This window comes from Phocoena sinus, chromosome 1 (genome assembly GCF_008692025.1).
Source record: "Phocoena sinus isolate mPhoSin1 chromosome 1, mPhoSin1.pri, whole genome shotgun sequence".
Taxonomy (NCBI): domain Eukaryota; kingdom Metazoa; phylum Chordata; class Mammalia; order Artiodactyla; family Phocoenidae; genus Phocoena; species Phocoena sinus.
Window position 1 is genome coordinate 16,090,581 of NC_045763.1, and position 22,558 is coordinate 16,113,138.

General features: G+C 38.0%; 1 protein-coding gene across 11 annotated transcripts in view; it reads right to left on the reverse strand.

The window, feature by feature from the left end:
• Positions 1–978: 978 nt before the first annotated feature.
• The window catches only part of EIF4G3 (eukaryotic translation initiation factor 4 gamma 3), a 383,092-nt gene continuing 361,512 nt past the window's right edge, over positions 979–22,558 (reverse strand). For all 11 annotated transcript variants that reach the window (XM_032624986.1, XM_032624983.1, XM_032624984.1 and 8 more), the window contains 4 exons: positions 17,306–17,452; positions 6,960–7,041; positions 3,216–3,362; positions 979–1,729 (listed from right to left, as the gene is read on the reverse strand). In XM_032624986.1, coding sequence (XP_032480877.1) covers positions 1,548–1,729; positions 3,216–3,362; positions 6,960–7,041; positions 17,306–17,452 — 558 coding nt within the window. In that variant the 3' untranslated portion in view covers positions 979–1,547. The remainder of the gene's footprint in view (positions 1,730–3,215; positions 3,363–6,959; positions 7,042–17,305; positions 17,453–22,558) is intronic.

Consider the following 22,558-nt stretch of genomic DNA (forward strand, 5'->3'; position numbering starts at 1 on the left):
AAAAAAAACAAAGCACAGTACAGCACTCCAGTATCTGTCGGAGAAACAGAGGCCCAAACCACAGCTCGTTTTATACTCACCAGAATGGCTTGAGTGAAGTTGAAGTTGGGAAAAATGTGATTTTCACACATGGCATTGGTTTGGTTTTAGACCCTACACCCACTTTTTAAAAAGTGTAATTTAGCTTTGGTTTCTTTCATTTTTTAGAAGACATCTTTGGGTTTCTTAAGCACTGGAAGCAATGATGATTTTAAAAATCAGTGGTAGTGGTGGTATCACATTGAATTAGCGCCCCTAATCCAAATACATAGAGTGGAACACGTGGTTATTTAAAATATTGCTGTTAGGTTTGTTCCTACCATGAATGCATTTCTAGTTGGTGTTGGAAAGAAGCATCCCCTGGACTTCACAAAAGCTCTCCCACCCAAGCACAAGTGTCCTCCTTTACCCACAAAGTAGCTTGCCTTTTCCAACTGCAGACACACAGGCAGGTAGGCAGGCAGGCAGGCAGGCAGGCAGGCAGACAGACAGACAGACAGGCACACACACACACACACACACACACACACACACACACACTCTCTCTCTCTCTCACTCTCTCCTACTTCAGAAGTGATTTTGATTAGACAGCGAGAAGCCAGACAGCACCTCCCAGAGATGGGCGCACATGCAGCAGCTGTCAAAAGGAGAAGTCACTTTACTTTCTTTTAAACTTGCAATGTTTGTCTTTATTTTGTTCTTTATATTTTGAAAGTGAAAAGAAATAGTATTGAGTCAATTTCTTTTTGTTTTTTTAAATATTTGTTCTATGTATTTACAAGCCTTAAAGTTGCTCTAAAGATTTCAAAAGTATTAAGAGTACTTTTCCCAGGGTAGCACTTCTTTTTTAAACAATTCTTGGAGTTCTCTGGTCCACAGCATTTCCTTCTGTTCCAAGGTTATGTATGTTTTGATTACTATTTTGATTTTTTTATTTTCTGAAGCAAGCTGAGAGGCAGGCAGAAAGATTTGATGCCAAAAAAAAAAAAAAAAATCTTTCTTACCTTGTTCACCCCAAACCTTCTTAAATCTGGACTAAATACTATGCTTTAAAACAAACGTGAGGTGCATCTGAAGGGGAGGGAAATTTATTTCTCTGCTTTTCTATTATACAAGTTGTTTACAGAAACTGCAAATTAAAAAATTACACTGGCATTTGCAGTCCTTAAAATAAATTAAAAGTTCTCAACTTTTTTTTTTGCTAAACAGATGTTTTTTTTATAGTATGAGTCCTCGTTTAAAAAGAAAAGATTAAAACAGAAAATACTTTCTATAAATAATACATGTATTTTGGTTTTAGTGCTCCCGCCCTCAGGTTTGAAGTTTACTTTTTTCCAGTACCTTTTTCCTCCATGATCACCTTTCTTTCTCTTTCCCCTCTCCCACTCGTGCACACGTGGGGGTTTCTGCGAGAATTGGCCTTGCTGCACTGTGATTGGCGAAGACGTGACACTTTTTATAAAAATACTTAAATTGTTTCTTTTGTTTCATTTTGTGTATTTGAAGTTTTAGTTATCCTCAGACTCCTCTTCTGCTTCCCGCAGCCATGTGAAGAATGCTGTGACAGATTTCAGGGCCACACCCTTCCCATTCTGCTCTGCGGGGTCCTTGCTGCTTTCCCATTTGTAGAAGGCATCCTCAGAGATCACCTCCTCGTCATACAGGCAATCAAAAAACATCCGTAGCAAATCTGCAAGGAGGTGAAAATAAACCATCAATTCTGGGGGCACTGTAGCTGCGAGAACACCGTATTTCCAAGCAGTGAATGGATGCACATGAACTCCCCAGGATAAGAGCATCCATGACACTTCATCACACTCCCTCTTGATAGCATAAGAGCAAAACCATTTGTCTAAAGAATGGGAAAAATTTAAGCAGTCTAACCTATCTCCTATTCCTATTATTTTGTTCAATTTGAACTATTTTCTGATATTGCTGAGTTGTTTGATATCATGTAGTTCTCACCCTAAACACTTAAAAATTAAATACAAGAATACTTTTCTTTTTTACTTTCTTCTTTATACATTTTGTTTGAAATTTTACAATAAAAATATATTATTTTTACAAATTTTGGGAGGAAAAGGCAGAATGTACTTCCCCCCCTCTAATGTTGTTTTCAAAATGAAAAGAGTAATAATTCATATGAAAAAAATGGGTAAAAACTATCTCATCTGGATTTTATCCAGTGAAACGATAGTCGTTGGTTATTGTTTTCAATGCCCAGATGATCTGGGCAATTTTAATCCTCTGTTTTGCTCTCACAGTGGAAACTTAGCTTATATTATTGTTCAAAAAAGAGAGATTTATAGATAGAATGTCTCTTCGGTTACACCCTGAGGATCGTTTCAGTCTTTTCCTTTATTTCCCAGAGGGATTTAACAGCACTAGCCAAGAAGGAAAACTCTGAAAAAGCTACAACCTAAGGAAGTGCCAAAGAACTACTTCAGTGCTATCTCTAAAATAGCCAAGTATTTACTATCCACTTTCACAAGTTTCAACTGAATTTTCAAGATTTAATACAGTTCAGTTAATTTACCAGCATCACTAAGACTCCGGTGTTCAGGTTACCTTATTTGTCTGGTTAGCCAGTATTAATCATAACTCTTAACTGAAAATTAGTCTAAACTGCCTTAATGTCTTTGTTGGGTATCTGAGGATTCTGAAGAGTATCATCCTCTTTCATTATTAAGACCTGTGTCAAAGAAGGTGAAAAACTGTTCTGCACATATGCTAATGCCAAGATGCCCTAGACCTGTGCTGTCCAATAGGGTAGCCACTAACCACATGTGGCTATTTACATTTAAATTACATGAAATTTATTTCCTCAGTCACAGCAGCCACATTCAAGTGCTCAACGGACATGTGTGGCTCATGGTTACCATACTGCATGACAGAGACACATTTCCATCATTGCAGAGAGTCTATTAGACAGACCTGCCCTAGAATGAGGATTAAATCTCTAATATAAACTAGTGTTCTTGTTATCATTTTCTCATAAAAGTCTAACACTTAAAAACGTTCAGGTCTATTAAAGTTATTGGTTATCTGAGTTTTTGTAATTAGTGATTCTTCTATTATCCACTGTTCAAGCCCAGCCCATCCAACCATCTCTCATGTCTTGGCCTGGATAAATCTCACCCTCTGGTTGGGTTCATTGGAGCAAGAGGTAAACTTACTGGCAGGTTGATCAAGTTTTACTATTGATGCTTGTAGTGCATAAAGTGCTTGCAGTTCCTTCTCCGTATCTGAGTCTAGGTACTTGATTAAGATCGGCACTCTCTGCTTGATAACAGCAGTGTCTACTCGGAAGGTAGAACAGTCGGCTGGAGGTGATAGAAGAACCGAGCATTAACACACAGAGCCATTTTCAATTTTCTGAGTTGATAAGACACACATGACTCTGCAAGGAAAGAGGAAGCAAGGGGGTCCAAGGCAAAGATTTTGAAACCCAAAATTTTCTGAAATTCTTAATGGGATGTTCTCCCTGAAACAAACAAACAAAAATATAGGGGGGGGGGGCCGATATATTTAGAGTGCTGGGTTCCCTCAAGAGCAGCATACTCAGTCCTTTATCTTTAATCATAATGAAACACGGACGGTGGTTTCATAACATTTCAAACTACAAAAGGAATCAGAAAGGAAATTAAAGTGATAGCTCATATAAAATCTTTTCACAAGGGTAAAAGAATTAGAACCATTTTGTTATTCCTATCAGGATGAGGACTAACTGTGACAGTGGCAAACAACACATTAATCTGAGCCTTCTGAGGGAAAGGCACAGTAAAAAAAGGGCTAAGAAAAGCATGTTCAGGGCCTAGAAGCATGAGTGGCTTTTTGTTTTTGTTTTTTAGCTTTATTGATCTTTGCTATTGTTTTCTTTGTTTCTATTTCATTTATTTCTGCTCTGATCTTGATGATTTCTTTCCTTCTACTAACTTTGGGTTTTGTTTGTTCTTCTTTCTCTAGTTCCTTTAGGTGTAAGATTAGATGGTTTATTTGAGATTTTTCTTGTTTCCTGAGGTAGGATTGTACTGCTATAAACTTCCCTCTTAAAACTGCTTTTGCTGCATCCCATAGGTTTTGGGATCGTCGTGTTTTCGTTGTCATTTGTCTCTAGGTATTTTTTTGATTTCCTCTTTGATTTCTTCAATGATCTTTGGTTATTTAGTAACGTATTGTTTAACCTCTATGTATTTGTGTTTTTTATGTTTTTTTCCCTGTAATTGACTTCTAATCTCATAGCATTGTGGTTGGAAAAGTTGCTCGATAAGATTTCAATTTTCTTAAATTTACCGAGGCTTGATTTGTGACCCAAGATGTGATCTATCCTGGAGAATGTACCGTGTGCACTTGAGAAGAAAGTGTAATCTGCTGTTTTCGGATGGAATCTCCTATAAATATCAATTAAATCTATCTGGTCTATTGTGTCATTTAAAGCCTGTGTTTCCTTATTAATTTTCTGTCTGGATGATCTGTCCATTGGTTTAGGTGAGGTGTTAAAGTCCCCCGCTATTATTGTGTTACTGTTGATTTCCTCTTTTACAGCTGTTAGCAGTTGCCTTATGTATTGAGCCCTTGAACATTATGTGGTGTCCTTGTCTCTTGTAACATTCTTTATTTTAAAGTCTATTTTATCTGATATGAGTATTGCTACTCCAGCTTTCTTTTGATGTCCATTTGCATGGAATATCTTTTTCCATCCCCTCACTTTCAGTCTGTATGTGTCCCTAGGTCTGAATTGGGTCTCTTGTAGACAGCATATATATGTGTCTTGTTTTCATATCCATTCAATGAGCCTGTGTCATTTAGTAGGAACATTTAATCCATTCACATTTAAGGTAATTATCGATGTGTATGTTCCTATTACCATCTTCTCAATTGTTTTGGGTTTGTTTTTGTAGGTCCTTTTCTTCTCTTGTGTTTCCCACTTAGAGAAGTTCCTTTAGCATTTGTTGTAGAACTGGTTTGGTGGTGCTGAATTCTCTTAGCTTTTGCTTGTCTGTAAAGTTTTTGATTTCTCCATCGAATCTGAATGAGATCCTTGCCGGGTAGAGTAATCTTGGTTGTAGGTTCTTCCCTTTCATCACTTTAAATATATCGTGCCACTCCCTTCTGGCTTGTAGAGTTTCTGTTGAGAAATCAGTTGTTAACCTTGTGGGAGTTCACTTGTATGTTATTTGTCATTTTTCCCTTGTTGCTTTCATTAATTTTTGTTTGTCTTTAATTTTTGTCAATTTGATTACTATGTGTCTCGGTGTGTTTCTCCTTGGGTTTATCCTGCCTGGGACTCTCTGCGCTTCCTGGACTTGGGTGGCTATTTCCTTTCCCATGTTAGGGAAGTTTTCGACTATAATCTCTTCAAATATTTTCTCGGGTCCTTTCTCTCTTCTCCTTCTGGGACCCCTATAACGTGAATGTTGTTGCGTTTAATGCTATCCCAGAGGTCTCTTAGGCTGTCTTCATTTCTTTTCATTCTTTTTTCTTTATTCTGTTCCGTGGCAGTGAATTCCACCATTCTGTCTTCCAGGTCTCTTATCCGTTCTTCTGTCTCAGTTATTGTGCTATTGATTCCTTCTAGTGTATTTTTCATTTCAGTTATTGTATTGTTCATCTCTGTTTGTTTGTCTTTAATTCTTCTAGGCTTTTGTTCTTTACTTATTCTAGGCCTTTGTTAAACATTTCTTGCATCTTCTCGATCTTTGCCTCCATTCTTTTTCTGAGGTTCTGGATCATCTTCACTATCATTATTCTGAATTCTTTTCCTGGAAGGTTGCCTATCTCCACTTCATTTAGTTGTTTTTCTGGGGTTTTATCTTGTTCTTTCATCTGGTACATAGTCCTCTGCCTTTTCATTCTGTCTGTCTTTCTGTGAATGTGGTTTTCGTTCCACAGGCTGCAGAACTGTAGTTCTTCTTGCTTCTGCTGTCTGCCCTCTAGTGGATGAGACTATCTAAGAGGCTTGTGCAAGCTTAAGCATGCAGTTTTATTTCCTCTGTAAGTTAGCACCGGGACACAATCTTGTTTTTAAAAGCAGCTTCTATACTTTACAACTCTGACATTAAAACACCAAAGTCTTATGGTTCTATAGACACTGAAAATTATTTTAAAAATTTTAATGAAGACTTCCCACTTAGCTTGTTATTTTCCTTGGTAAAGAACTAACATTGAAAAAACATTCATCTGAAAAAACATTCATCTGAGAGAAAATCTTAAACTCTGAAGCTATCTCTATAATGATAAAGACAGACCTGAAATTCTGAACAACTTTTGAGCTGACAGATTTCTTTTTTTTTTCTACTTCAGTCACAGAAATGTGGATTTCTATCTGAGACTAAGTGGATGATCTCATCAAGTACTGTTAAAAACTATATGCAGCTTGGAACATTTAGGTTTTCTACCAATCTGAATCCTATCCACCTATGTCTTATCATATAAAGTCAACATAAAGCAGGAGAAATAATTGCTATTTTCTTTCCTCATATATGTATTTACATATAATGGCTTTTCTGTTGAGATTAGCCCTTCATTGATATTAAATAAGAATATTCAAACTGTTCTTTAGAACTCTTCAATGCAAGACAGGAGGCTTTGAACGTTGGAGGTGAAAAGTAAAGGAAAAGTCACATGTAGCAGAGTATAAAACAACCCAAGGATCATGCACCAACTTCCTGCTGAACTGAGGAACACAAGGCACGCAGCAACTGCTCACATCTGGGCTCTCAGCAGGCAGAGCAGCTATTCATCCCCCTGCCCGAGACAGCCAGGCATTACAGAGAGACATGGTATCCATTTGGCACAGAAACTGAGCTTTACAGGGCAAGTTTGGAGGGCAATATAAACTCTGACCCATATCATCTCCTCAGTAGTTGACACACGGGGGATTTCAGGTGTTAAGAGCTGCCTTCAGAAATATTACTTACCTATAATAGCTGCTTTACAAACAGCTGTCATTAAAGCTCTAAGGAATGTAGGTGAACTCATCTGGCTTTCATCTAGGTTAGCCTGGAATCAAAAGTAAATAGAATAGTTAAAGGTACCCTTGCACACCAGAGAAATTATTTTCCCCTAAACCTGGCTTTGTCTGGCCCTAAGGGCAGACGGGATCATGCTCAACTTTCTTGTAAAAATTAGTCTTCTAATTCACCAGAAAATACTGGGGCTATTGCCAGTTCTGCCCGAAAATGCTCTCAGTAGCAGTATTTCATTTTCAGAGAGCTTACTATCCCCTATCCTTTGCTCATTCAGTTAAACAGTGCTGTGTACTATATACATTCAGAAACGTAACCCTGTAAAAGCATTTTCCCTTCTCAATAAATAAGGCATACTAAGAGGATCTATCCAAATCCATAAAGTTGAAAGAACAACTACACCACAACCACGCAGTAGTTTAAAGCCTACTTTGCTCAGCAGTGTGCAACTATGTCTAGATGTACTAACACTGCTTTCTCATCTTAATTTTCATGTGACTTGGAGGTTAATTTCAAGCATTACCTCAAACAAACCCTTCAGGTGGTGGTGAGAAAACTATTACTCTTTTCTAAGGATGGTAAAAAAATGTATTTAGAGATAAGGTAAATAGAGTAAATGGGCCCCCAATTTATTTTTTAGTTTCTCTTAAGATCTTATCTTTTTGCTATAAAACACTATACTAGTATGGACACCAAGGGGGGAAAGCGGGGGTTCGGGGGGTGGGATGAATTGGGAGATTGGGATTGATATATATGCACTGATGTGTATAAAACAGATAACTAACAAGAACGTGCTGTATAAAAATAAAATTAATTAAAATTCAAAGAAAAAACCCACTATACTAAACCAGATGACTAGCAAAAGGAAAAGACAAACAAAAGCAGCCATTTTCTAGGCAGGTATTTCAAATATTTTCCAGAGTTTATGCTCCTTATGCCTGTGAACAGAATTAATGCTTATCTCAGCTTCTTTTAATAGCATAGCATAGTATTTTCTACTGAAAGAGTCAGCCTTAAAATGACTGGCTAGGAAAAAATTAAACATGTCATTTTAAACGTTATGTGTTAGAAAGCTAAGAATTTCAAAGATAGTTAGAGATCAGTTTAACGTTTATGAATTTCAGGACTGACACAGACTAACCAGCAGCTCTCTCTCTGTTGAATACCTAACCTTGCACATCACCTGGGAGGAACTGGCGGCTTCCTGAGAGCAGAATTAAGAGTGGTTAACAAGTCAGATGGCCGGCTCTGCGGGACACTGGCAGAGCTGAACACAGAGGGCCGTGATACCTTTTGTTACCGATCTTTTCCCACAGGACAGAAACATGTGGTGGCACTGCTGACAGCTAAGGCTGAGGATAGGGTGGGGCAAGAACTATGCATAAAAGATTTCATGATGATTTATGTGTTATAGCCAGTTGCTGGTATACCTCTTTAACAAATAAACAGGCTAAAGCCAAAGCTGGTCTAGCCCCAGAAATTACTTCTGCAAAGTCTGAACAATTATTTTTGAAGAATAAATGAGAGAATAAAAACACTATTACTTTCTGGTCCAACAATACTTTATAAACATATTGTAGAGCTATTTCAACTGAATATCATTTGAAATCCCCAAGGATTAGACTTCAAGCGGAGTCTGAGAAAAATAAACAAATTAGCTAAATGTGATTAGATAATAAATAACACTTCCAAACCATCTGTTTCTTCTGTTTTAAAGAAACAAATTGCATATTTCTTCTACCAAATAAAGCCACATACTGTAATTCTAACATTCAAGAATAGAAAAGACACGAAGAAAAGTATCAAGAACACTAAAGATTAAGCAAAGATGTTAACAAAAATGCACAGAATAAGGAAGATGGGTCTGCTAATTGGAATTGATAAGCGAAATCAGATTATTATATAGTACCAGTATCACACACAGAGCAACAAACACCTTATATATATTGTCAGCTCAGTGACCATTATGTTTTTGTCTTCTTGCTCCTTTTTTAAAAGTCACCTTTGTTAGGTATAATTTACATTCAGTAAAATTTACCCTTCATCTTCTATTTAAGGAGAATAATTGTTGGTCTGGACTAGGCAGAATAAATACTAATATTTAAAAAATGAGGCCCAACATGGACGAAGAGGTAAAAACAGCATCATTTTGCAATACATGAGAAATAGAAGAAATAAAAGACCAAACTGCTGAAATCTATGAAAAATCATGGAGAAGGAGAATGATGTTAAGTATGCAAACATTGACCTGACTTTTAAAACATGAAAGAAGGCGTCTGGGGCTTCCCTGGTGGCGCAGTGGTTGAGAGTCTGCCTGCTGATGCAGGGGACACGGGTTTGTGCCCAGGTCCGGTAAGATCCCACATGCCGCGGAGCAGCTGGGCCCATGAGCCATGGCCGCTGAGCCTGCGCGCGCGTCCGGAGCCTGTGCTCCGCAATGGGAGAGGCCACGACAGTGAGAGGCCCGCGTATCGCAAAAAAAAAAAGAAGGTGTCTGATGTCAACAATATACCGGAAAGCCTGATGCTGATTCTATGCTAAAATCTATAACAAACTATCATATGAATGGTTTAAAAGTCTTAGAGCGGAAAGAGATGGTTATGTTAAGAGGAATAAATATATACATGAAAAACAAGTCATGCTAAACTAAACTTCTTTCCTTTTCTGATACAATCAGTATACGGTAGCTCAGATGGATGCAGCCTTCACTTTTCTAGACTTTAGCAAGGCATTTGACAAATTATCTAATAAGAGATATCCCCTTATGGACAAGATGAAAAGGTGAACTAGACAGTAGAATGATGTGAAATAATAAACAAGTTAATAGCTGAAATGTCCACAGGGGTGGGGTGAGATTTGGTCCTGAAAAGTATGCTGCTTTATCCTTGTCCTACCCCATTCACACATTTTACCCATAACTTCAATGAGGACAAAGTTGACATATTAATGAAATGCAAGGAGGATACAAAGTGAAAAAGATGGCAAGCAAAATTTATGACCAAGTCAGAATCTAAAATGTCCTGACAAGACTAAAAAAAAAACTGTTAATTTAAGAAGATAAACAGAATTAAACAGAGACAATTCTGTAAACAGAATTAAATTATTAAGGGACTTCCCCGGTGGCACACTGGATAAGCCTCCACGCTCCCAATGCAGGGGGCCAGGGTTCGATCCCTGGTCAGGGAACTAGATCATACATGCATGCTGCAACTAAGAGTCTGCATGTCTGCATGCCACAACTAAGGAGCCGGTGAGCCGCAAATAAAGACTCTGCCCACCTGCTGCAACTAAGACCCAGTGCAACCAAATAAATAAATTAAATAAGTAACTAATTAAAAAAAAGAAATGAATTTTTAAAACACCATTTTGGTTCAAAACCAACTGCATAAGTTTGGGATGGGAGAGGTGACTAACCTGTAGAATATAAAAGAATGGGTACTACAAGACTGAAAGAGCAAGGAGACCTTCAAGATGGCGGAGGAGTAAGACGTGGAGATCACCTTCCTCCCCACAAATACAGCTACATGTGGAACAACTCCTACAGGACACCTACTGAACGCTGGCAAAAGACCTCAGACTTCCCAAAAGGCAAGAAACTCCCCAGGTACCTGGGTAGGGCAAAAGAAAAAAGAAAAAACAGAGACAAAAGAATAGGGACAGGACTTGCACCTCTAGGAGGGAGCTGTGAAGGGGGAAAAGTTTCCACGCACTAGGAAGTCCCTTCACTGGCGGAGATGGGGGGAGGGGGGTGAGGCAGGGGGGAAGCTTCGGGGCCACAGAGGAGAGCGCAGCAACAGCATTAGTCCTCTCCACCAGGAAGCCTACACAACCCACTGAACCATCCTTAGCCACTGGGGACAGACACCAAAAACAGCAGGAACCACAAACCTGCAGCCTGCGAAAAGGAGACCCCAAACACAGTAAGTTAAGCAAAATGAGAAGACAGAGAAACACACAGCAGATGAAGGAGCAAGGTAAAAACCCACCAGACCAAACAAATGAAGAGGAAATCGGCAGTCTACCTGAGAAAGAATCCAGAGCAATAATAGTAAAGATGATCCAAAATCTTGGAAATAGAACGGAGAAAATATAAGAAACGTTTAACAAGGACCTAGAAGAACTAAAGAGCAAACACACCATGATGAACAACACAATAAATGAAATTTAAAATTCTCTAGAAGGAATCAATAGCAGAATAACTGAGGCAGAAGAACAGATAAGTGACCTGGAAGATAAAATAGTGGAAATAACTACTGCAGAGCACAATAAAGAAAAAAGAATGAAAAGAATTTGAGGACAGTCTCATTGACCTCTGGGACAACATTAAACGCGCCAACATTCAAATTATAGGGATCCCAGAAGAAGAGAAAAAGAAAGGGACTGAGAAAATATTTGAAGAGATTATAGTTGAAAACTTCCCTAATATGGGAAAGGAAATAGTCAATCAAGTCCAGGAAGCACAGAGTCCCATACAGGATAAATCCAAGGAGAAACATGCCAAGACACACATATTAATCAAACTATCAAAAATTAAATACAAAGAAAAAATATTAAAAGCAGCAAGAGAAAAACAACAAATAACATACAAGGGAATCCCCATAAGGTTAACAGCTGATCTTTTAGCAGAAACTCTGCAAGCCAGAAGGGAGTGGCAGGACATATTTAAAGTAATGAAAGGGAAGAACGCTACCCAGCAAGCATCACATTTAGACTCGATGGAGAAATTAAAACCTTCACAGACAAGCAAAAGCTAAGAGAATTCGGCATCACCAAACCAGCTCTACAACAAATGCTAAAGGAACTTCTCTAGGCAGGAAACACAAGAGAAGGAAAAGACCTACAATAACAAACCCAAAACAATTAAGAACATGGTAATAGGAACATACATATCGATAATTACCTTAAACGTAAATGGATTAAATGCTCCAACCAAAAGACATAGACTGGCTGAACAGATACAAAAACAACACCCGTATATATGCTGTGTACAAGAGACCCACTTCAGACCTAGGGACACATACAGACTGAAAGTGAGGGGATGGAAAAAGATATTCCATGCAAATAGAAATAAAAGAAAGCTGGAGTAGCAATTCTCACATCAGACAAAATAGACTTTAAAACAAAGACTATTACAAGAGACAAAGAAGGACACTAAATAGTGAACAAGGGATCAATCCAAGAAGAAGGTAAAACAATCGTAAATATTTATGCACCCAACTTAGGAGCACCTCAATACATAAGGCAAATGCTAATAACCATAAAAGGGGAAATCGACAGTAACAAAATCATAGTAGGGGACTTTAACACCCCACTTTCACCAATGGACAGATCATCCAAAATGAAAATAAATAAGGAAACACAAGCTTTAAATAATACATTAAACAAGATGGACTTAATTGATATTTATAGGACATTCCACCCAAAACCAACAGAATACACTTTCTTCTCAAGTGCTCATGGAATGTTCTCCAGGATAGATCATACCTTGGGTCACAAATCAAGCCTTGGTAAATTTAGGAAAATTGAAATCGTATCAAGTACCTTTTCCAGCCACAACGCTATGAGACTAGATACCAACTGCAGGAAAAAAATCTGTAAAAAAATACAAACACATGGAGGCTAAACAATACACTACTTAATAACGAAGAGATCACTGAAGAAATCAAAAAGAAAATCAAAAACTACCTAGAGACAAATGACAATGAAAACACAACGACCCCAAATCTATGGGATGCAGTAAAAGCAGTGCTAAGTGGAAAGTTTATAGCAATAAAATCCTACCTCAAGAAACATCTCAAATAAACAACCTAACCTTACACCTAAAGCAATCAGAGAAAGAAGGACAAAAACACCCCAAAGTTAGCAGAAGGAAAGAAATCATAAAGATCAAAGCAGAAATAAATGAAAAAGAAATGAAGGAAACGATAGCAAAGATCAATAAAACTAAAAGCTGGTTCTTTGAGAAGATAAACAAAATTGATAAACCATTAGCCAGACTCATCAAGAAAAAGAGGGAGAAGACTCTAATCAATACAATTAGAAATGAAAAAGGAGAAGTAACAACTGACACTACAGAAATACAAAGGATCATGAAAGATTACTACAAGCAACTATATGCCAATAAAATGTACAACCTGGAAGAAATGGACAAATCCTTAGAAAAGCACAACCTTCAGAGACTGCACCAGGAAGAAATAGAAAATATAAACAGACCAATCACAAGCACTGAAATTGAGACTGTGATTAAAAATCTTCCAACAAACAAAAGTCCAGGACCAGATGGCTTCACAGGCGAATTCTATCAAACATTTAGAGAAGAGCTAACACTTATCCTTCTCAAACCCTTCCAAAACATAGCAGAGGGAGGAACACTCCCCAACTCATTCTACGAGGCCACCATCACCCTGATACCAAAACCAGACAAAGATGTCACAAAGAAAGAAAACTACAGGCCAATATCACTGATGAACATAGATGCAAAAATCCTCAACAAAATACTAGCAAACAGAATCCAACAGCACATTAAAAGGATCATACACCATGATCAAGTGGGGTTTATCCCAGGAATGCAAGGATTCTTCAGTATATGCAAATCAATCAATGTGATAAATCGTATTTACAAATTGAAGGAAAAAACCATATGATCATCTCAAGAGATGCAGAAAAAGCTTTCAACAAAATTCAGCATCCATCGATGATAAAAACCCTCCAGAAAGTAGGCATAGAAGGAACCTACCTCAACATAATAAAGACCATATATGACAAACCCACAGCCAGCATCGTTCTCAATGGTGAAAAACTGAAACCATTTCCACTAAGATCAGGAACAAGACAAGGTTGTCCACACTCACCACTATTAAAATTCAACATAGCTGGGCTTCCCTGGTGGCGCAGTGGTTGAGAGTCTGCCTGCCAATGCAGGCGACACGGGTTCGTACCCCGGTCCAGGAAAATCCCACATGCCACGGAGTGGCTCGGCCCGTGAGCCATGGCCGCTGGGCCTGCGCATCTGGAGCCTGTGCTCCGCAATGGGAGAGGCCACAACAGTGAGAGGCCTGTGTACCGCAAAAAAAAAAAAAAAAAAAAAAAATTAAACATAGTTTTGAAAGTTTTAGCCACAGCAATCAGAGAAGAAAAAGAAATGAAAGGAATCCAAACGGGAAAAGAAGAAGTAAAGCTGTCACTGTTTGCAGATGACATGATACTATACATAGAGAATCCTAAAGATGCTCCCAGAAAACTACTAGAGCTTATCAATGAATCTCGTAAAATAGCAGGATACAAAATTAATGCACAGAAATCTCTTGCATTCCTATACACTAATGATGAAAAATCTGAAAGAGAAATTAAGGAAACACTCCCATTTACCACTGCAACAAAAATAATAAAGTACCTAGGAATAAACCTACATAAGGACACAAAAGACCTGTATGCAGAAAACTAGAAGACACTGATGAAAGAAATTAAAGATGATACAAACAGATGCAGAGATACACCATGTTCTTGGATTGGAATAATCAATACTGTGAAAATGACTATACTACCCAAAGCAATCTAAAGATTCAGTGGAATCCCTATGAAACTACCAATGGCATTTTTCATAGAACTAGAACAAAAAATCTTACAATTTGTATGGAAACACTAAAGACCCCGAATAGCCAAAGCAATCTTGAGAAAGAAAAACAGAGCTGGAGGAATCAGGCTCCCTGTCTTCAGACTATACTACAAAGCTACAGTAATCAAGACAGTATGGTACTGGCACAAAAACAGAAATATAGGTCAATGGAAAAGGATAGAAAGCCCAGACATAAACCCACACACATATGGTCACCTTATCTTTGATAAAGGAGGCAAGAATATAGAATGGAGAAAAGACAGCCTCTTCAATAAGTGGTGCTGGGAACACTGGACATCTACATGTAAAACAATGAAATTAGAACACTCCCTAACACCATACACAAAAATAAACTCAAGATGGGTTAAAGACCTAAATGTAAGGCCAGACACTATCAAACTCTTAGAGGAAAGCACAGGCAGAACTCTCTCTGACATAAATCTCAGCAAGATCCTTTTTGACCCACCTCCTAGAGAAATGGAAATAAAACAAAAATAAACAAATGGGATGTAATGAGACTTAAAAGCTTTTGCACAGCAAAGGAAACCTTAAACAAGACAAAAAGACAACCTTCAGAATAGGAGAAAATATTTGCAAATGAAGCAACTGACAAAAGATTGACCTCCAAAATTTACAAGCAGCTCATGCAACTCAATATCAAAAGAACAAACAACCCAATCCAAAAATGGGCAGACCTAAATACACATTTCTCCAAAGAAGATATACAGATCGCCAACAAACACATGAAAGAATGCTCAACATCACTAATCATTAGAGAAATGCAAATCAATACTACAATGAGGTATCACCTCACACCAGTCAGAATGGCCATCATAAAAAAATCTACAGACAGCAAATGCTAGAGAGGGTATGGAGAAAAGGGAACCCTCTTACACTGCTGGTGGGAATGTAAATTGATACAGCCACTATGGAGAACAGTATGGAGGCTTCTTAAAAAACTAAAAATATAACTACCATACGACCCAGCAATCCCACTACTGGGCATATACCCTGAGAAAACCATAATTCAAAAAGAGTCATGTAGCACAATGTTCATTGCAGGTCTATTTACAATAGCCAGGACATGGAAGCAACCTAAGTGTCCATCGACAGATGAATGGATAAAGAAGATGTGGCACATATATACAATGGAGTATTACTCAGCCATAAAAAGAAACAAAATTGAGTTATTTATAGTGAGGTGGACTCTGTCGTACAGAGTGAAGTAAGACAGAAAGAGAAAAACAAATACCGTATGCTAACACATATATATGGAATCTTAAAAAAAAAAGTTATGAAGAACTTAGGGGCAGGACTGGAATAAAGATGCAGATGCAGAGAATGGACTTGAGGACACGGGGAGGGGGAAGGGGAAGCTGGGATGAAGTGAGAGAGTGGCATGGACACATACAGACTCCCAAATGTAAATAGCTAGCTAGCGGGAAGCAGCCGCATAGCACAGGGAGATCAGCTTGGTGCTTTGTGACCACTTAGAGGGGTGGGATAGGGAGGGTGGGAGGGAGATGCAAGAGGGCGGAGATATGGGGATATATGTATACGTACAGCTGATTCACTTTGTGATACAGCAGAAACACAGCATTGTAAAGCAATTATACTCCAATAAAGATGTTAAAAAAAAAAAAAAAAGACTGAAAGAGCAGTTTGAGCTCAGTGTAGTGAGCATGCCAGAAGCACAGAGTTTAAAAAAAAAAAAAAAAGCAAAAAGCACCACCTAACTCTGTACCGTTGGACCACACCTGGTGATCATGCTCAGTTTGCACATGTCACTTTGAGAGGAATGTTCAAAATCCAGGTTATGTTTGTATGAGAATAAGCAGACAAGAGTCTGGATATCTAGATTTCAGGAAGGAATGAAAGAACCTAGAGGGGGAGATAGGGATATATCTTACTGACTAGTATAAATTACTTTAAAAAGATTCTGAACTAGGTGAGATGATAGATTATCGTATAGACAGCAGGGAAAATAGGTAAAAAAATCAATTTATCAGAAGCTTCATTATTTCTCAGTGCCTGGAAATGAGTTGTTAAGAAAACAACAGCCCATTAGAAGGACTACAAAACAAGATTTATGCAAGAGGCAGAGAACCAGATTAGCCTTCAATGGCTTTCTTTCAGCTTGGATTAGTATACGATCCCATGGAAATGTGCACAAATAAAACACATGTACATAAATAGAAGTTACTATTTAAAGGAATACAGTAACAAATTAAAATCGGACATGATCAACAGACTCCGTAACACAAGATAAGTAAGATACGAAGTTTCCAGAAGGGAGCGTTGTTATGAAAATGTCAGTCAACACATTTAATAATAATTATATATTGCTTATTAATTTTAACCAGATTAGTATTTAAAACATGACAACATTCAGAAAGAAGTGCAAATTTTTGAATGGTAAAATGCAGGATGTATCCAAAACTAATGAGAGATCCAGAAAAATGGCTTATGTTCTGAGTATTTTTACCTGACTTTATAAAAGACTACGAATCTTATAAAAATAGAAAAACAGCATTAGTTTCAAATACATAAACATGTAAGAATAAAAACTAACTTCATTAAAGTTAAAAACTCCCGTTAAGTGACAGGGTAAATATGTGAATGAAGGGATCCCACAAGAATCTTTCTTGCAGAGATATCAGGGAAGGTGACATAGTCTTTATACCTCTACCCAGTCAAAGATCTGTTCATCATTTGCTTTGTCCTCAATAATGAGTTTCTCGAGTCGCTTATACAGCTCTTCGGCAGAGAGTTCTTTCTTTGAAAGTGCTTCAGAGCAACAGGAACCATCAGACTCTGTAAAGTCCAACTTCTGTAACACACAGTGTCAAATATGTTAGCATAATTCAATATTATCATCACTCTGAGAGGAAAACAAAGTCAAGGGCTATCTCTTCTACTGCACATGGAATCAAGATGATCAGCAGAAGCCATTCTATATTTATTGTTCTAAAAGATTCTCACTCCGTTATCCTTCTGAATATTTCCCCATTTTTTAATACTGCATAGCTCTGCTTCTTCTTAAAAACAAAAGCTTACTTCTCCAAATCATTCTGAGTTTCAGTCCTTTTAAAAAATTTAAGTACATCTGACATATAATATTATATTAGTTTCATGTGTACAACATAGTGATTTGCCATTTGTATACACTGTGAAATGGTCACCACAATAAGTCTAGTCATTATCTGTCACCGTACAAAGTCAATACAATACTATTGACTGTGTTCTCCATGCTATACATTACATCCTCATAACTTATTTACTTTATAACTGGAAGTTTGTACCTCTTGGCCCCCCCCCTTCACCTATTTCACCCCTGCCAACCCCTTCCCCTCTGGCAACCAACTACCTATTCACTGTATCTATGGGTTTTGATTTATTTTGTAGAATCCATATATAAGTGAAATCATGCAGTATTTGTCTTTCTCTTGACTTATTTCATTTAACATAATACCCCTGGGTGCTTCAGTCTGGCTTTTAGCTGTGACATAGCTCTAAGGCAGGGCAGGAGTACTGGCAAGGGTACAATTTAACTCCCTTTCTGCAGCCTATGATTTAGTAACACTATTGCCACCGAGCAGCTGTCAAAAACTCTATACTTTTAGTTTTGTCAAGTCCTTCAAACACCTCTTGACCATTCTGAATCCGAGTGGGAGAAACGATGCCATAATTGTTTAACTCTTAGATGGGTAGTTAAAAAAAATCAATAATCAAAATTTTTCATTTTCAAGGGTATAAGGAAATGAGGTATATAAGTATGTTTTGCCTTATGAAATTTCTCTATGCAAAAACCATGAAGATTAAAATATTAAAGATTATTAACATATTTTCCTCTAATACCTTAGAAGACTCTGATATATTCCTATACCCTCCTTTGATCCACAAAGAAAAAATTACCTTGAATTCTATGAAAAAGAAATTTCATTCTATCGTTTTAATTGTCTTTACCACTTACGCCCATTTTAAAATATATTCCTATAAAGTTTAGAAACATGATCCAGTATTACAATTTTCCTGATTCAATGTTGATAAATATCTCAACCACCACATTTCAATATACATACAAAATTATAAGATGGCCATAAGTTCTTTTAAGAACAGGCAATTTTTCACAGCCTTGAAACATTCTCCAAATTTGTTCTAACACTCTTAGGTGTTAGAACACCTACACAGAACACCTCTTTAACCTACCCTATATCTACATAGATGATTGAAGGTCTGAGAGTGATTAACAACAACAGCAAAGTCAAACATGAATTACATTGCTCATTAATATGACACAAAAATGTGAAAGTGAACGTCTTTACCATGGCCAAATAGAGTCAGTGGTGAGCTGTAAAGTTTACCTTGGTCATTGGAGAGAAACATTTATTTCTCAGAATCCCTGTGCTTCTGTATACGTTATCGAATCTTCCTAGAACCTAGAAGGCTGGGCTTCAAATTTATGGATTAGCTCATCACTATCTCTTGCAGAATGTATGTGGGTTCCCAGAAAAAGGGCATTAAACCAGCCATTTTAATTTTTATTTATGTTGGCTGCGCTGGGTCTTCGTTGTGGCTCATGGGCTCTCTAGTTGTGGCGCACAGGCTTCTCTAGTTGAGACACACCGGCTCAGTAGTTGCAGCACACCGGCTCAGTAGTTGCAGCACACAGGCTTAGTTCCCTGACCAGGGATTGAACCCAGGCCCCCCCCACTGCATAACCACTGGACCACCAGGGGAGTCCCTAAACCAGCCATTTTAGAAGAAAGCTAAAATTCAGGAAACAGAAGGCCAAGTTTTCTGGAACCTCATTTTTTTGTCTTTTAAACATTTGTTTGTTTGTTTGTTTTGCGGTACACGGGCCTCTCACTGTTGTGGCCTCTCCCACTGCGGAGCACAGGCTAGAGACGCGCAGGCTCAGTGGCCATGGCTCACGGGCCCAGCCGCTCCACGGCATGTGAGATCTTCCCGGACCAGGGCATGAACCCGTGTCCCCTGCATCGGCAGGCGGACTCTCAACCACTGCGCCACCAGGGAAGCCCTAAACATTTTTATTAATAACAACATCATCCGTAACTGACTGAGTTCCTCTCTATGCTCAGTGCTTCTTAAACATTATCTCATTTAATCCCCATACAAATTCTACCAGATAGTTCTTATAAGCATTTCATAGGTGAGGAATATGAGGCTTAGAGAAATCAAGTAATTTGTTTAAAGTCTTAAGTGGTAGAAAACTGGAACCTGAATCCAGGTTTATTTGACTTCAAATCAGGGTGCCATATGTTTTCATTTCTCTTGGATATACACCTAGAAGTACAACTGCTGGGTCTCATGGGAATTCTGCGAGAAACCATCCTTATGTAGTTATTTTCATAAATTACATCTTTATACAATGTATGCCCATTAACACATATTTATAGTTATTTTCTTATGGATTTGCCTTTTAAATCATATAGCAAAGAAAATGAGGAGCTACAAACCAAAAACATAATAATACTTGCTTTTATATTTACCTGTGGTTACTTTTACTAGTTATCTACATTTCTTTGTATGGCTTTGAGTTACACTCTTGTGTTGTTTTGCTTCAGCCTGAAAGACTCAGTTTAGCAGGGGAGGTCTACTAACTCACTTAGTTTTTATCTGGGAATGTCTTAATTTCTTCTTCATTTTTATAGGAAATATTGCCAGATAGAAACAGTCTTTAAATTATAGTACTTTAGTTATTCTTTCTTTTTTGGCTGCATCGGGTCTTCGTTGTTGCGCGCAGGGCTTTCTCTAGTTGAGGTGAGCAGGGGCTGCTCTTCATTGTGGTTCACAGACTTCTCACTGCGGTGGCTTCTTTTGTTGTGGAGCTTGGGCTCTAGGTGCGCGGGCTTCAGTAGTTGTGGCACATGTGCTCAAGAGCTCAGGCTCAGAAGTTGTGGTGCACGGGCTTAGGTGCTCCGCGGCATGTGGGGTCTTCTCGGACCAGGGCTCGAACCCGTGTCCCCTGCATTGGCAGGCGGATTCTTAACCACTGCACCACTAGAGAAGCCCAGTACTTTAAATATATCATTCCAGTGTCTTTTGACAGCCATAGTTTCTGATAATAAACTGGCTGTTAATCTTATTGAGGCTTCTTTGTATGTGACGAGTCTCTTCTCTCTTGATGCTTTCAAGATTTCTTCTTTATTTTTGTCTTTCAACAGTTTCATTATATCTTGATGTGAAACTGACTTTATCCTGCCTGGAGTTCACTGAAATTCCTAGATGTGTAGATTCATATCTTGGATCAAATTTGGGAAGTTTTGGACCATTATTTCTTCAAATACTTAAATACTTTCTTCCCCTCCTTTCTCCCTTCTCTGGGACTACATTATGTATATACTGATGTGTTTGATGGTGGTCCCCTAGGTCCTTAGACTCTGTTAATTTTTCTTGATTCTCTTTTCTTTGCTCCTCAAACTGAGCAATTTCTTTTTTCAAAGTCTCTTTATATGTTAAATGGATTATTTTTTCAATATGTATTATTACAATTTAAAGTTTTCTTTAAAAAAATAAACTATAGGAACTTTCCAAAAATTAAATGATACTCAGTTTCATATAATGCCAGAAATTCCATTAGCAAAACAATTAGTAAAAGAATATATCTGTTGTGAATACTGAAGATGGATTTTCATCGTAGTAAATTAGTGCTGAATCAGTGATTCCTGACTGACTGAGCAATTTCAATTGCCCTGTTTCCAAGTTCGCTGACTGATTCTTCTGCCTGCTCAAACCTGCTGTTGAAAGAGTCTAATTTTTCATTTCAGCTACTACCACTTTTCAGTTTCTACTTGGCTCCTTTTTATAATTTCTACCTCTTTACCAGCATTCTCAACTTGCTCAATTCATCATTCTGATTTCCTTAATTTCTTCGTCCATGGTTTTCTTCAGCAACTTGAGCATATTTAAGTCAGTTAAAGTCCCTGTCTAGTATTCCCAATGTTTGGGCTTCCTCAGGGATGCTTTCTGTCATTTTCTTTTTTTCCCCTGTGAATGAGCTGTATTTTCCTGTTTCTTTGAATACTTCGTAACTTTTTTGTTGAAAACTAGACAGTGTAATGCAGTTAAGTCTGGACATCAGATTCTCTCCCTCACCCCGTATGATGTTGCAGTCATCTGTTTAGTGACTTTTAGACAAGGACTATATTCCTTCTCGTATATGGTTACTGAAGTCTCTGATCCATTATCTCTGCAATCAGCCAGTGACCTTTCAGAGATTTCAGTGAATGCCTGGATCCAATGAGAAAAAGAAAGGGGCATGGGGGCGTGGGGAAGACATAAATGTGTTCTGTTTAAGTTCTTTGACAGACCCCATCCAAGAAGTTGCTTCAGGGTGAGGAGCTGAAATGACATCAAGGTCCTGCACAGGATACTCGGTGAACTGCTAGGCAGATTAAAAGACACAACACCAATCTTTAGAGGGCAAGGTCTTTAGTGCTCAACCTGGCGCCAGAAAGAAGGTGCTACTGTCTCCTCAGCTGTCTGTCACAGAGCTGGGGGCTGATAGCTTTCTATGCAAAACACCAAAATCACTGGAATTTACCAGACTCTTTTTTTCATCAAGCATCCTCCTGGTGTTGGTAGTGCATGTGTTCCACTCCATAATTCTAAAATAGCTGATTCTAACAGACCTTCCCAGCTCAATAGTTGTTTCAGTGGAGGGACTAATTCTGGACCTTCTTACTGTATCATCTTCCCTCCATCCACACACTGATTTTAAAATTTTAAATTAACCTTACATTCCTGTGATAAAACCTACCTGGTTATGATGTATTATCCTTTTTATATACTGTTGCATTTGATTTGTGAAAATTTTGTTGACAAGATTTTCTCTGTGTTAATTAGGAACACTGGTCTATAGTTCTCTTTTCTTAAAATGCCCTTGATTTTGTTATCAATTTAATGCTGGCCT